Here is a 16,824-nt window from a genome sequence, read left to right on the forward strand (position 1 = left end):
AGGCTGCTGTTTCGCCGGAAAGGCGAAGCAGTATTAGTGATAGCGAATTATGCGACACGAAGGAAGATTACACCACCGAGAGATGCCATATTCTTGGTGGTGGGAGAGGACTCAGGCTGTGAAATGTAACTGTCTCCTGCTATGAGGTCTTGTATATTCTCATACAAGGCCGTCCCTTCAGTGAACAATTCTTCGAGGTGACATGTAGTTTCTTCAGGTACAATAAATATATATATATATATATATATATTTATATATATATATATATATATATATATATATAAATATATATATATATATATATATATATATATATATATATATATATATATATATATATATATATATATATATATATATATATATATATATATATCGGAAAGCTGGTCACTGCCCCCCCACCCTCGGGGAAATTAAAACTTGCCGCCGCCTATACGAATTCATACAACACTTTTTGCAACTCAGGATTGTACTGACTGCATATAAATGAAGCGCACTTTCGTGACTGCATTGAGTAAAACACGACGTCCTTCTTGTTTCAACTGATGTGTCATTATTATATTCTAAAAAATATTTCCTATAGGGATGTAGTTGGAGCTAGCTTTAGTTTGGAATGCACCGTCGCCCTACATTTTTGAAATTCTTGTTGCAGGAGTAGTGACTAGTGCGCGTCTCAACTGCCTTTGTTGTTCTCGCAGGCGTTGCACCCCTCGCGACCACTGCGCCAGGACGTCAAGGATAACGCCATGATCGATGTCGTCTTTGAGGTGTGGACAAATTTCTGTTGAGTCGAGGCTCTTCGGCGAGTCCGTTGATACCAACTCATCGTCGTACTTTGCCAGAGAACATGGCCTGCACTGAACATATGCCTAAACAGGCGTAAGGCACGGAGAAGGCACACCGCAAGAATGGCCGTGTGCTAATGAAGCGAGATATTATGCTCGGTTTTGCGTAAATAGTGTATTCTTTTAGACAGGTTGATTGAAGATCTAGTTTGCAGAAACAAAGCGGAAACTCGCGGCTTAAACCTGCAGTGAATGAAAGGTCGTGACCTCTGATAGCGAATACATATAGTGCCTGACGGAGTTGGGGAAAACTGATTATTCAAGTGAATACTAGTCTTTGTCGAAGGGTTATTACCTTGTTGCGCATGTTTCTCAGAGTTCAACGCCAGCCAGCGAATAACTTGACTCTGCTACACCTTATACTCTAACTACAATTGCCGCATCTAAGCGGCTGTGAGAGCATTGTACAACCGAAATTGACGTCATCAGTTAAGTCTCTATTTTTAAATAAATAATAACCGCAATGCTACACAAGCTAATAGTAGGCTGGCAATATATTGTAGTTTTCATAAATAAATACAGACATCAGTAAACTCGACATGAATAAAAAGCACCAATATCAAATAAGTGTTCTTAAAACAAGAAAGAGTGCGAACCTTGAAGATTTAAACACTATTCCAATGACTAATTAGTTCGAGGAAAGAAAACGAAAACATAAAATATTGAATTAGGGTAGTCAACTGTGCTATTGGCCTAGCGTATCGTTTCTAGATGGCATAACCTGAAGCATACTTATAAATTTGGGAGGTATCGAAGTTGTAATGTCGAGTGATGAAATGTGACAAAAATTGCGTTATAAATACTGCTTTTCTGCGCAACAGGTAGTAAACTTCTTTGTGTTCAAGGTCGATTATAAACTTCCGGCCACAGGAGTTATATATGAATGTTGCACCCCCTGCATGCTCTACTTTCATAGTTCATTACTATTATGCTTGGGCTAAGGATCCCATATTATTACTGCATGATCACGGATTGGACTACTAATTTTGTTAGAAGATAAGATTATGTTATGTTCCAAGAAAAGTGAGAAAAGAAAGAATTGGCTGAATTGAAGTAGAAGAGAAGCTTAACTCCGACACTTGTTTAAATCGTGAATGTGCTTTCCGTCCGCAACGCATCATCATCATCATCGTTGTCCACTGTAGGACGAAGACCTCTTCCTGCGATCACCAATCCCTGTCCAGCGCCAACCGATTCCAACTAGCGACTGCGACTTTCTTAATTTCATCACCCCACCTCGTCCACTGCCGTCCTCGACTGCGCTTCCCTTCTCTTGGCATCCATTCTGTAACCCTAAAGGTCCACCGGTTATCTAACCTACGCATTACACGACTTGCCCAGCTCCATTTTTTTTTAATTTTTAGAACCCCAGGTGGTCGAAATTTCCGGAGTCTTCCACTACGGCGTGCCTCATAAACAGAAAATGGTTTTGGCACGTAAAATCCCATAACTTTTTTTTTCTTTATTTCAATGAGAAAATTGGCTATCCCTGTTTGCTCTCTGATCCACGCCGCTCTCGTCCTGTCTCTTAACGTTATGTCTAGCATTCTTCGTTCCATCGCTCTTTGCGCAGTCCTTAACTTGTTCTCAAGCTTCTTTGTCAGTCTCCAAGTCTCTGCCCCATATGTCAACACCGGTAAGATGCACTGATTGTATACCTTCCTTTTCAATGATAACGGTAAGATTCCAGTCAGGGGCTCACGATGTCTACCGTATGCGATCCAACCCCTTTTTATTCTTCTGTGAATTTTCTTCTCATGGCCAGGGTTCCCTGTGATTAGTTGACCTAGGTAAACGTTCTCCTTCACGGACTCCAGAGGCTGACTTGCGATCCTGAATTCTTGTGCCCTTGCCCGGTTATTCATCATTATCTTTGTCTTCTGCATATTAATATTCAACCCCACTCTTCTACTCTTTCTGTTAAGGTCCTCAATCATTTGGAGTAACTCGTCCCCAGTGTTGCTGAACAGGACAATAGCATCTGCAAACCAAAGGTTGCTGAGATAATGGTCATTGATCCTGACTCCTAAGCCTTCTCAGTTTAATAGGTTGAATACTTGTTCCAAGCATGCAGTGAATAGCATTGGAGAGGTTGTGTAATCTCTTTCTTTATAGGTACCTTTCTACTTTTCTTGTGGGGAATCAAGGTAGCTGTGGAATGTTAGTAGTTATTTTCCAATATATATATATATATATATATATATATATATATATATATATATATATATATATATATATATATATATATACAGGTAAGCCTCCTGTACTCCTTGATTACGTAATGCCTCTATGACTGCTGGTATTTCTACTGAATCAAGTGCGTTTTCGTAATCTATGCAGGCCATATAGAGAGGCTAATTGTATGCGGATTTCTCAATTACCTAATTGATGACATGAATGTGATACATTGTAGAGTGTCCCTTCCTGAAACCAGCCTATTCCCTTGGTTCACTCAAGTCCAATGTTTCCCTTATTCTATTGGTGATTATCTTGGTGAACTTGTTATATAATACTGGAAGTAAGCTAATGGGCCTATAAGTTTTCAATTCTATAACGTCTCCCTTCTTGTGGATGAGTATAATGCTGGCATTCTTCCAGTTCTCTGGGACCCTTGAAGTCGATAGACACCTCGTATAAAGAGCCGCCAGTTTTCCAAGCATTATGTCTCCTCGATGTTTGATTAAATCGACTGTTATTCCATCTTCTCCTGCCGCTTTCACCCGTTTTATGTATTGAAGTCCCTTCTAACTTATCGCTAGTTATAGACGGAGCCTCTGTAACCTGTTCCTTACTACTTCGAATAGAGGTATCCTGACTCCTCTGGGTACAGTACAGGTCAGTATAGAATTATTCCGCTGCTTTTACTGTATCTTCGAGATTGCTGATGATATTACTCTGTTTATCTTTCAGTGAATACATCTTGGTTTCTCCTATGCCAAGTTTTTTTCTCACTGATTTCATGCTGCGTCCATATATTTACTGCTTCCAAGGTCTTTCTCACGTTATAATTTAGAATATCCCTTATTTTCTCCTTGTTGATCAGTTTTGACAGTTCCGCGAATTCAATATGATCTCTTTAGTTGGACGCTATCATTCCTTGTGGTTTCTTTATTAGGCCCTTTGTTACTTGGTAGAGCTTACCTACTGGTAGCCTTGATGCCTTACCTCCCACTTCAATTGCTGCCTCTGAAGCCAGCCTAGTTACGGTTTTATTTATTGCCTCTATGTCTTCATCTCTCCGTTCTCAGGCTGCGTTTGTTTGCATATTGGTCTGCTTTTACCCGAACTGCGTCTAGATTGGCCTGATTCTCCTTGACCAATTTTATTTTTTCTTTCTTCTTATTGAGGTGAATCCTAGCCCTCACTAACCTATGATCACCGCGCTTTACACTACCTAACACTTCGATATCCTGCAATATGCTGGGATCGGCAGAAAGTACGGAGTTGCTCCCGGACACTCGTAGCGAGCGGTCGCATTCCCCCTCGCTCCGACGACCACGGCACCTGCTGCAGCCCTCGTTGTGAGAGTTTCTTTTTTTTTTTAATCCCTAACCCTAGCTACTGGTTAACCTTCTCCCACGACAGCGCTCTTGAGCGTAGCCCTTTTTAGGGCTCCCAGGGGAGAAGGTATGAACCTGTAGCCGGCCGTTCCGGCCCTTGGTTGGACCCTGACATGGATGACACCCAGGTCACAGTGCCCGGGTTTCGTCTCGGCACGCCACAGCCTCGCTCACGAGCACTGGACTTACTACTTTTGGAGGCCCGCCGTATGCTAGGTTCGGAAGGGATGCCAAAGCGCCTGTCACCGACAACCAGTAAGAACGCCAGCCGCCACGCACGTGGCAACCGCCATCGCCGAGAAGCCGCCAACACCACTGCCGCCGCAGCATCTCCAGCCGAGATGGAAAGCGACAGCAATGCCTCAGCACCTACGTCTCCGAGTAGCAGCACGATCTCCTCCTCGCCGGCCACTAGCTCTGACAGCACGGAGTCGTCGCCATCGCTCAGCGCCTCGTGTAGCGGGTCACGAACCTCTAAATCCACGAGGTCTGATCGTTCGTCGTCTGCATCATTGCCCGCCTCACCACCGACTCGCGTTGACAACGGAACTACGACCGTGGCCGCGACGGAAAGCAGCCCACCGCCATCTCTCGAAGCTCCGCAACATGGCGAACAACAAGCGAACGACCCCCGCCGGCGCCATGACAGCCACCCGGCGTCACCTTCCCTAGCCCTCCACGTGGCAGCGGTTGCCGAGCATTCGCAGAACGGGCCAGCTCCCCAAGCAAGCGCCGACAAGTCGAACGTGGAACAACAAAAGCCCCCACCGGCCGAGCCACCCACTCGTCCGCGCCCGACAGAGCGAGAGAGAGAGGGTCAGTCTCCCTCTCCACTGACTCACGCCGGAGCCGCACCTGCGACAAGCTCGCAAGGTATGAGCAACGACGGCGCCGAAGTGAAAAAGGCAATGGGGGAAAAAGGAATGCATTCCTCAACCGACCCAGCTAGCTCGGCGCACCCGCGCCCCAGCTGTGTTCTCGGGCCGCTCCAGCCGCTCGCTCCGCAAAGCAGCCAGCAGCAACAGCCCCACACCGAGACAGAACGTCGCCCAGCACTCACATCCGCCTCGGATTCAACCGAGCAGGCTTATCAACACAGCGCAAATGCCCCCTCACTACCCAAGAGGGCCGGGAAAAGGAGGCCGCGCTACAGGCCTCTCGAGATGATCCCACATACACCCTCGGTCGACGGCCCAGCTCCAGGAGAACGCGCTGACACGGTCCTGTTTCGTCCCCAAGGGAAGAAAGGCAACTTCCTGAGACTGACGCAAGAATCTATCGCCGCACAGCTTTCAGCTATTCAGGGAGCACACCGCGTGCGGGTGAACTTTCGACGGAATGTTGTCGCTGTCGACGCGCTCCCGGGGGCAGAACTGTCACATCTCCTACAAGTCCACACCGTCGGCGATGTGCCAGTGAGGGCGAAAGCTCTCACAAAAAACACCTGTGCTGGCACCATCTTCGGTGTCGACCGCTCGTTTGACGCGGACACAATAAGAGACCACCTTGAAGCCTCCGTGACCGTCCTCTCATGCGAGCGCAGGGGCCACAACATAGCGGTGCGATTCGCCGGCAACGCCGTTCCAGCCGAAGTGCTCCTCTTCAAGCAGCGTCGCACGGTTCGTCCCAGACTCCCGCGGCCACTCCAGTGCGATCGATGCGGCTTGTTTGGTCACGCCGGCGCAACATGTTCGCGCGATGCCCGCTGCCTCCGTTGCGGAGAACCGCACGCCACCGCCGACTGCACCGCGCAGAGGCCGCGCTGTATTAACTGCAGCGGGAATCACGCAACCTCGGAGCCGCGCTGCCCCAACTGGCAAATGGAGAGGAAGGCTGCCGTACTGTTGTCACTGTCGCCCGAGCCTCTCACGCGACAGCAGGCGATCGCTAAAGCTCGCGCCTCATCAGACGCCATCCGACGGAAGCAAGGAGCAGCCACCCGTCCTTCCGCGGTCGTACAACCTGGGTTGTCATTCAGAGACGCGCTCAGCGGTCGCGGCACCCAGCCAGCGGAGCAAGCGCAGACGCAACAGCCCACTACCTCCGCCACCTCCGATCCAAAGGATGCAGTTATTGCGGCCCTCGCAGCAGCACTGCGCGTCCTCATAGAGACAGCAGCGATGGACGACCCCACTCGGCAAATGTGCGTCGCGGCCCTTGCAGCCCAGCAAGCCCTGCCCCAGCATGGATAGGCGATCTCCGAAACGTCGGCCGCGCATCCTCCAGTGGAATGTCCGCTCGATGCGCTGCCGTCACGCTGAACTCGCCGAGCACCTCTCACTACACGAATACGACGTGCTCGCGCTACAAGAGACTTACGCGCGTCCCGGCGAGTTTAACCTCCCCGGATTTGTGGCCTATCACAGTGCCACCGAATGCCAGTCGCAGACCTGCAACAAGACTCATTGCTGTGACCCGCTGCATTCGCCTGGACGGTCCCGGGCATCTCTGTATGTTCGCGCATGTCTCGCGCAAGCCGACGTAAATGTCACCGACATTGTGACCAGTGGAATCGAGTGCGTGGCCGTGACTGTGCGTGTTGGGGGTGCCGACACCTGTGTCGCCAGTGTTTATGTTCGGCCCGTGCGTCGGTGGGACAGCTCGTTCGTGGTTGCGCTTGTCGCTCGCATCGGAGGTGACTGTGTGGTGTTGGGTGACTTCAACAGTCACCACACGACATGGGGGTGCCCGCACACCGAGCCGCGAGGTAGGGACTTGCTGAACTCCATCCTCTCTGCGGGCCTCCTACTTCTCAACACCGGCAGTCCCACATTCGTGCGACGGGGTGCGCGTAAAAGCGCCATCGACTTGTCGCTTGTGAGCGAGGGTTGCCACTACGAGTGGCGACGCAGCCCCGACACTCAGGGCTCCGATCATTACCCGATCTCCCTCGAGCCGCACGCTACAGCCCATGGACCGCGGCGCTCCTACCGTGTTACCGACTGGACACAGTTTCGGAAACTCTGTGCCACGCCCCCTACTGCGAACATGGATTTCGTGACTCACGTGACACGTTGTGTCGATGCCGCCACGAAATGCTGTTCCGTGCCTGCGGGAACGCCGGTGCCCGACATCAAGCTGCTTAACCTTCGAGCTGTCCGCGCCGCGCTGAACATCGAGCCATCAAGAGTGACAGGAGAGAGGATTGGACTCTACAATCGCCTTGATGCGGCGTGCCGCCGTCATGCCAGGCAGCGGCGCAATCAGAGCTGGAGCAGTTTGTGTGTGTCGCTCGACGATACGCGCAACAAATCGCGCCCATGGCGCATTCTCGGCGCTCTCCTTCGACCAAAGGTCCCTCGCTGTCCTGCGCTTTCCATCGCGGTCGCCCAGGGCTTGAGCGCAGAGCAGCTCGCGGACGCGTTCGCCGCCGCCTTTGCACCGCCGCCGCCGTCGCTTCCGCCGGATGGCCCAGTTTTTGAGCTTCCCGAGCTTCCTGAGCACAACAAAGCCGCTCTCCTCGCGCCGCTTCGCTACTTCCCGACGAACGGAATTCTCCAGCAGGTGAAGGCGCTGTGCACGGAGGACTTCACCTTGAGCGAGCTTCGCATCGTGCTCAACGCTCGTAGAGGACGTTCTGCGCCGGGCGCGGATGGAATCACCTACCAGACGTTGCGAAACATCGACGACGAGCAGCTCCCATCGCTGTTGGAGGTGTACAACCATGTCTGGCGCACCGGCGTCGTCCCTCCCGAGTGGAAAGAAGCAACCGTGGTACCTCTGCTCAAGAGTGGCAAACCGCGAAGCAGCGTGAGCTCCTACCGCCCGGTTTCACTCACGTCTGTCGCCGGTAAGACACTCGAAGCTATGGCACTTCGTCGTCTGGAGTGGATTGCGGCGGCACTCGACGCATTCGCTCCCGAGCAGAGCGGCTTCCGCCGGCTGCGCGCAACGGCTGACGCCCTGGCCGAGGTTGTCGCTACTCTCGAGCAGGCGGCGAGCCGTCGCGAGGCCGGCTACCTCGTCCTTCTCGATGTACAGGGCGCCTTCGATGGGCTGCCGCATTCGACGATCGTCAGTGCGCTGCACGAGCTCGGCATCACCGACCGGCTACTCGACTACGTGCGAGCCTTCTTGTCTGATCGCACACTTCGGGTGCGGGTTGGAGGTGCACTCAGCCGGCCGCGCAGTGTGTTTTCTGGTGTTCCGCAGGGCAGTGTTTTGAGCCCCTTTTTGTTTAATCTTGCCCTGGCGCGACTTCCGGACTACATCCCAAAAGCGATGTCGCACGAAGTACGGGTGGCAATCTACGCCGACGACATCGCCCTCTTTGCGACTAGCCCTACTCAAGTCGGCTATCAGGTGCGTGCATCTGTCCAGACTGCAATTGACGCGGTGGACCAGTACATGGGAAGCATCGGCCTCCAGCTGTCGGTGACCAAAACAGAGGCACTGCTGGTGCACCCACGAGGCACGCGAGCACGTTCCGAAGCGCCACCGCTGACTCTGCGCCGTTGCCCTCTCCCGTGGCGCAAGAGCGTCCGTTACCTCGGCCTGCAGATCGACTGCCGCGTCAACTTCAATGCGGCCGTCTCCCACATCTGCAAGCAATCGAGGAAAGTCGTCAGCGCCGCGCGCTCTCTTCTCGCGCGTGGACACGGATGCACGCCGCAACTCGCACTGCGCGTTTACAACTCTGTGGCCACATCGAGGGCACTCTACGCCCTCCCCACCACCAACGCTCGATCGGCGAATTGGAATGCCATTGACATGGCGCACCGTACTGCGGTGCGAGAACTATACGGCCTCCCTCGCTCCTCCCAAGTAGGGGCGACACTCGCGGAAGTGGGCAACTGGCCGCCATCGCTTCGTGCACGAAAGCAGGCGCTCCACCACATTGAGCGCCTGCAGCGCTCACCACAGGGCCAGCGGCTCGTCTGCAGACTCCACTCCCTGCCGAACTCGGGAATGGGCAAGTGCGCCACCGAGTTCTCAAAGCTCATCGGGTCGTCGCCACAGTTCGTCTTCCTGCCGTACTACTCCAGTCTGCTCGACGTGAACATGGCGGTGCCTGGCGTCGCATCAAAGCGCCGAACTGCGGTGTGCGCCATGAGACAGGAGACCGCCTCCCTACTGCACGAGCGACTGGCAGGACGACTTCTCGTCTACACCGATGGCTCGGTGACGGCGGACGGGTCTGGTGCTGCGGCTTGCACGGCACCGGACATCTCGGAAACGCGCCAGTGCCGACTGCGCTTTGCCGCGTCATCGACAGTGGCCGAACTCGCCGCCGTTGATCTCGCTGCCGACCTCCTATTGGAACATTCGAACATTGTGTCAGCGGCCATTCTCACTGACTCTCGTGCGGCGCTTTGCATGCTGGCCAGGGACTACGGCGGAGTGCCCCTTGTTGTTCGAGTTGGCTGCAAGCTGCGACACATCGTGAATCAAGGCTGCGACCTGGCGCTTCAGTGGATACCCGCTCATATCGGATTGCCAGGCAACGAGGAGGCTGACTCCCTCGCCAAGGCGGCGCACGGTGAGCGCTTTCCCCTCACCCACTTGGTGACCAGCTTCGACGCGGCCAAGACAGCTGTTCTGCGCAGCCTCACTGCGCAACAACCCGATCGGCGCGTCGCGGCGGGAACGCCCCCGCGCCTGCTCCCGCGTGCGGGCCTCTCTCGGGCTGACTGCGCCTTCCTTCTCCGCCTGCGTATCGGCTGCTACAAAACAGCGGCGCGCACACACAGGCTCACGGGAACCGGCAGCCCCGTGTGTGGTAACTGCGATGACGTGGAGACACTGGAACACCTTCTGCTTCACTGCCCGGCCTTCGGGACCGAGAGGGAGGCTCTGTACGCCTCCTACCGCCGATGTGGCTTGCCATCCACCACCCTGCAGAGCCTACTCTTCCCCAATGCTCACAGTTCCATTACTAAGCGTGCATTTTCGGCATTGATCGAATTCTGCGAAGCAACACACCTCAGAGCGCGGCTGTAGGCCCCGCAAACGCTTAGCTACATTGTCGTCTTTTCTTTTTTGCTATTCCGCTCTGTCTCTCCTTTTTACTTCCGGTCACTATCTCCATCTTTTTCTCCCCACACCCCTTTCCCCGTGCAGTGCTGTTGAGGTGTCCTCCTGTGAGAGACAGTTACGGCACTGCACTTATCTCTTCCATTTCTCTTTAAAAATCACTTCACACACACACAGAAAGTACAGAATCAATTTCATTTCTTGTTTCACCATTAGGGCTTTTCCAGATCTACTTTTTGTTTCAACGCTTCCTGAAGAAGGTGTTCATTACTCGCAGCTTATTCCTTTCTGCGAATTCTACCAACATCTCTCCTCGAGTGTTCCTAGAATCCACGCCGTAGTTGCGAATTGCTTGTTCACCAGCTTGCTTTCCCTCCACTTTTGCACTGAAGTCGTCCATGACTACAGTACACTGTTTGAACTTTTCGCATCGCTAATTCAACATCTTCATAAAACTGTTGTATTTATTCATCGTCGTGACTGGAGGTAGGAGCGTAGGTTTGTGCTACCTTTAGTCTATACCTCCTATTCCGCTTTATTACGAGTACTGCTACCCTCTCATTAATGCTGTAGAATTCGTTAATGTTGCCCGCTTTGTCCTTATGGATTAGGAATCCTGCTCTGAAATTCTTCTTATCTTGCAGTCCTCTTAGCAGAGGACCTGGCTATTTTCGAGCAGTGTATAAGCCTCACCAGTTCTTCTAACCTCACTAAGGCCAATGATACCCCAAACAATGCCTGGTAGTTCCTCAAAGAGTCCTGCTAGGCTATATCTTCCCTCGAGAAAGTCCGGGTGTTAAACGTTGCAACGGTCAGTTTCCATTGGCGGCCTGTCGGGGTCCAGAGATTCAGACCCGACCGCGGCCTTGGTCAGGTGCTCCGCAGCTGCTGGGGACTAAGGGCCATTAGTTGATCGAATGAGTGATTTGGGAGGAAGTGGCAGAATACTGCACCAAGGAGGCCAATTCCTGTTCTCGTGCGGGAGTGTCTTCTGTTGAAGCTTAGTGGGTCTTCTTAATTTGGTTGTACATGGATTAGTGCTCCTTGACACCAGTAAATTCAACGTATGAAATTCCTCAAGTACATTCCGGCTGTCGTTTTAACGCAGGCCTTCAAGGAAACCATGCTGGACTTTGGTTACAAGCCAGGACTGTTTATACTTCCTGGTTTCGCGGAAACATCGATGGATCAACTTTTCTTCCTGCTCTACGGCACGGTGAGCGGTTGTCGCGCCGACTATCACGTGGTTCTTTTCTCTTTTTCGCATTCCCCCTGATCACACGATTAGTCTTAATTAATTAACTTCGCGAATATTATAAATAAATGAAAGGTGTCAATTAGAAAATTGTATAGAGCAACATTAAAAGCTCCCGTTACAGCTTTTCGTTGATCAATACGTTCTACATTAGTTTTTTTTTTGTTATTTGAGGGGGCGTGAAAGAAGCCCTCGAATACACGCAAAGTGCCTGGAGCGGCCAGGCACGCCGCAATTTTGCATGTCTTGAGCAACAGAAAGTGGTATCGGGAGTTTATTATGGTGCTCTACAATTTTCTCATTGACACTTTCAATCTAATTATAATATTTGAGATGTTGAATAATCAATTAGGACTAATTGTGTAATTAGGTGGAATGCAAAAAATAATAATATGAGTATCTCCAAGTGATGGCAAAGAACATTACATTGGTTCTGTCCAAGTACGTGGCATTTGTATATTTTAAAATACTGGGGCATGATAGTTGGGGCACCCCGCATATATACAGGGCGTTTCAGCGAACACTTTCAAATATTCTTAATGGTTGCCTGTTCTAGTTCAATTCTAGTTCATGAGGTGGCCTACTCGAAGCGGCGGACACTACTTGCACAAAATTGAAATGCGTAATCGAATAATTAAAAAATAACTAATTAACTGGTTGACTAGTTACCTTATGGCTCATGTTGCAATTTACAAATTCTGTAGTAGGATGTAACTTGAAAAAACAGCAGTTGGTAACCAAGGCACACGGACCGCGCGGGGTTGTGTTACTCTGCCAGCCAATCACAGGAGCAAAAAAAAAATCGTCGTCATGCGAACTTTTCCAAATGGCGTCGTACTTGATACCTCCGGAGCGTCTGCTGTTCTTGATGAGTCTTTCCATCGGCGGAAGTGATGAGGTGTGCAACATCCATGGACAAAGTGTTGGAGTCTGAGCATTTCACTCTTCAAAAGCCCGCCGTACAGTTCGTTTCATTGCTGAGCCCATTTTACTCAAGAAACTTCACTGACAACTGAAGTGAAACTTGACAATATATAGTCGTAGCGAAGCAAGCGTTTTATTTCGGTTCAATAAAGAATTAAGCTTTCGCCATTACGCTATAATAGGCGAGGGAAAACGCATAAAAATACGCGATAATAATTTCATTCTTTTGTCACCGCCTTATTTAGGTTACAGGGAAAATTTGAAGTACGGACTATTTGCAGCCTCGCGGAGGAACAGTGGCTGACGGTTATGAGGGCGTGGGCCTGGCTTCACTGCAGACTTAAGTTGTATCCCACGAAAGCCGTGGAGTTCGCAAGGCGGGTCCATTTGGAACGAATTCTCAGGATGACATGCAGGGGAGGTATTCTGTAAGAGTCCACCTATTCGACATGTCCATTTCGTCGGCTATTGAAGTTCTGATTGGCTTTGGTGGGCTGAGCGCCCGCAGCAGCGAGGCGCCACAGACACTCAGCACTTGAGCAGCAGACGAAATGGACAGTTCCACTAGGTGGACTTTTACAGAATACCTCCACCGTTTCTAGATATTATTTCCCGAAATTTGCGGAAATAACGCATTGGCGTGCCAGTTACTTTCTTAACAAAACGTCGTTTTATGCATTTAAGCACAAAAGTAACTGGAACGCCAATGCATTTCTCCGCAAAGTTCGGGAATTAATATCTCGAAACTGATGTCATCCCGAGAATTGGTTCAAAATGGATCAGTCTTGCGAACTGCACGGCTAGAATTTGTAAATTGCAATATGGGCCAAAGAGTAATTCGTTAAAAACTTAATTAGTGTTTTAGTTAATTAGTCGATTATACGTTTCAATTTATCATTTGTTTGTGCAAGTAATGTCCGCCTCTTCGAGTAGACCAGCTCATGAACGAGAATTGTGCTATCTGCCACAGGGGGGGGGGGGGGGGGGGGGGCAACCTTTAAAGTATTGTGAAAGTGTGCGCTGAAACACCCGGTCTATATATATTTTGCCGAAGCACAGGCCTTGCGACACCTAGTGAAATTTTGTGTGTGTGTGTATATATATATATATATATATATATATATATATATATATATATATATATATATATTGTGAAGAAGAAGACGCGCCTCGCGGCACAGCCGCATTGCCAACGCGCAGCTCGTCTCGGCTCGCGCTGTTGATTGCTGGCGTCCGTTTGGACAGTGCTTCGGGCTGCTTCGCCGTTCCCGGCTGCTGTGCCGTTACATTAGGAGCCGCCAATAAACCTTTTCTCAATTGGTGGAGGTGCGGGGACTCAAACCCCGTCGCTTGAAACCCTGGAGCTGAGATCACGAACGCTACCACCCGCCATGACCGACAGCTCCTCCCAAACGGCACCGACGCCACAGTCCGTCACCTGCACCGGCGTTCCACGACAACGGGACCCCAAGGTCTTCAGCGGTGCAGACGACGAAGACGTAGAAGACTGGTTTGCGTCGTATGAACGGGTGAGCGCACACAACAAGTGGGATGATCCCGCCAAGTTAACTCACGTCATCTTTTATCTGGCTGGTGTTGCCCAACTGTGGTTTCACAACCACGAAAGTGACGTGCCCACATGGTCAGTCTTCAAGACAACCTTTACGGAAGTGTTCGGCCGACCCGCTGTTCGCAAGCTCCGTGCCGAACAGCGCTTGCGCGCCCGAGCACAGCAGACGGCGGAAACGTTCACAAGCTACATAGAAGACGTCGTGGACCTTTGTAAACGAGTCAACGCCGCAATGCCAGAAGCTGAGCGAATTCGCCATATCCTGAAAGGCATCGATGACGGCGCATTCCAGATGCTCCTAGCCAGGAATCCGCGCACTGTGTCTGAAGTTGTCAGCCTGTGCCAAAGTTACGATGAGTTGAGGAAGCAACGCGCTTCGACTCGGCGTCCTTTGGGAAGCGACGACTTGTTGGCGAGCCTTGACAACATGTACGACCCATCCTCATTCTTTCAGCGGGTCAAGGACTTTGTGCGTGAGGAAGTTGCTCGCCAACTTTCTTTAGTCCCCTTCACTCAGGAGCCCACCTCCCGTCTTCCAAACACGCTCCGCACCCTCATTTCCGAAGAGGTCGCCCACGTTGTCCCTTCCGCACCACATCAGCCGCCTGCAGCCGTGAATCTCAACTCTACGCGGGCAGTGCAGCCTGTCGCCACGCCTCTCACCTATGCGCAGCCAGTCCTGCCTGTGGCCGCGCCTCTTACGTACGCCCAGGCAGTACGCAGGCCTCCACCGCCGTCTTTCACGACCCAGTCCCAACCGCTGCCACCGGAAGCCCATGCTACATCTTGGACCGCACCGCGAGCTAATCCTTGGCGGACACCTGACAACCGACCCATCTGTTATTCTTGCTGCACTCCCGGACACGTCGCCCGATATTGCCGCCGTCGTCCTCAAGCGTTCGGCGACGCCTCGCGGCCCTTCCAGTACGGCAGCCAGCCATTTCGCCAATACGCCGCTCCTTCCCCCCAACCGTATGCTCGTGCTGACATCCCAGAATTTCCTTCGCGTCGCTCGCCATCCCCTCGCCGACGCTCGCTCTCCCCAATGCGTCGGCGACCCGCACCACCTGACCAGGAAAACTGAACGTCGCAGTTCAAGAGGCAAGAACTGCGCCCCATTCGAACTGTCAAAGTCCTCGCGCCTCTCCTGCTAACGTGGTCGAAATTTGTGTAGAAGGTGTTCCTACATTCGCTCTTGTGGATACCGGCGCAGCCGTTTCTGTGATAGCCGCCAAACTGTGCCGTTCGCTGCGCAAGGTGACCACGCCGCTTTCTGGACTGTCGCTTCGTACGGCAAGCGCGCAGCCCGTCACTCCGCACGCAGCCTGTACTGTACGTGTGCTTATTCACGGCATTGTTTACATCGTCGAGTGTATTGTTCTTCCCACCTGCTCGCATGACGTCATCCTCGGATGGGACTTCTTATCCAGTCATAAAGCCGTGATCGACTGCGCACGCGCCGAAGTTGAATTTTCCCCTTGTGACGCACCCTTGGACGAAGATTGCGACCGCCCTTCTAAACTTACCGTGCGCGAGGACACAGATATTCCACCTGGCTCCTTCGCCCTCGTCCCCGTCTTTTGCGATGCCATCGCTGATGCAACGGTCCTCTTCACGCCGTCCGACGTCTTCATGAGCCGTAAATCTCTCCCACTACCCTTCGCGACGCTTGACATGGCTGGCGGCTGCAGCAATTTCTACTTTTACAATCCCCTCTGTGCGCCTCTTACGTTGCTCGTTGGTGAATGCCTTGGCTTCGTGGAACTCCTCGACTCTTCGTCTTTGGTTGACGTCCCTGGAGACTCTTTTGACGTCGACCCCGGCCAAGCATCTTCGATGTCCGCGCTTGAAGAAACGTCCCGGGTTGCGTTCTCGCATGCCATCGCCGATACCCTCACACCTGCCGAACGCGCCGACCTTCTTGATCTCCTGCACAACTTTAGAAGTTCATTCGACGTTTCACAACCTCACCTGGGCCGCACGTCGGAAGTGCGGCACTACATTGACACCGGTTCACATCAGCCGTTACGTCAACGACCATATCGCGTCTCTGCCGAAGAGCGTCGTGTCATTACCACCCAAGTCGAAGATATGCTGCGCCGTGATGTTATTCAACCTTCGCATAGTCCCTGGGCATCTCCTGTCGTTCTCGTTCGCAAGAAGGACGGGTCTATTCGCTTTTGCGTCGACTACCGTCGGTTAAATAAGGTAACGCGCAAAGACGTCTATCCTTTGCCGCGCATCGATGACGCCCTCGACAGTCTTCAGGGCGCAGAATTTTTCTCGTCCCTTGACTTGCGTTCAGGGTACTGGCAGGTCCCCATGGCTGCGGCCGATCGCCAGAAAACCGCGTTCATTACACCTGACGGTTTATATGAATTTACGGTGATGCCTTTCGGGCTTTGTAACGCCCCTGCCACCTTTGAACGACTCCTGGACAACACTCTGCGTGGCCTCAAGTGGTCTATATGTCTGTGTTACCTCGACGATGTCGTGGTTTTCTCGCCTGATTTTCCTACTCACCTGCTCCGCCTTAGACAAGTTTTGACCTGTCTAACGAACGCTGGCCTTCAACTCAACCTCAAGAAGTGCCGCTTCGCCGCGCGTGAGCTCACCATTTTAGGCCACGTTGTGTCCAAGCACGGCGTTCTACCCGACCCTGCAAAACTTCGAGCAGTCGCTGAGTTTCCGAAGCCT

The 16,824-nt window shown here is 51.8% G+C and overlaps 1 protein-coding gene across 1 annotated transcript in view; it reads left to right on the forward strand.

Moving 5' to 3' along the window:
* Positions 1–16,824, forward strand: part of LOC135901678 (mucin-22-like) — a 96,542-nt gene that overhangs the window by 63,633 nt on the left and 16,085 nt on the right. Inside the window, exons 20-21 of the mRNA XM_065431522.1 lie at positions 699–767; positions 11,487–11,594. Coding sequence (XP_065287594.1) covers positions 699–767; positions 11,487–11,594 — 177 coding nt within the window. The remainder of the gene's footprint in view (positions 1–698; positions 768–11,486; positions 11,595–16,824) is intronic.

The sequence above is a fragment of the Dermacentor albipictus genome, chromosome 1, assembly GCF_038994185.2.
Source record: "Dermacentor albipictus isolate Rhodes 1998 colony chromosome 1, USDA_Dalb.pri_finalv2, whole genome shotgun sequence".
NCBI lineage: Eukaryota > Metazoa > Arthropoda > Arachnida > Ixodida > Ixodidae > Dermacentor > Dermacentor albipictus.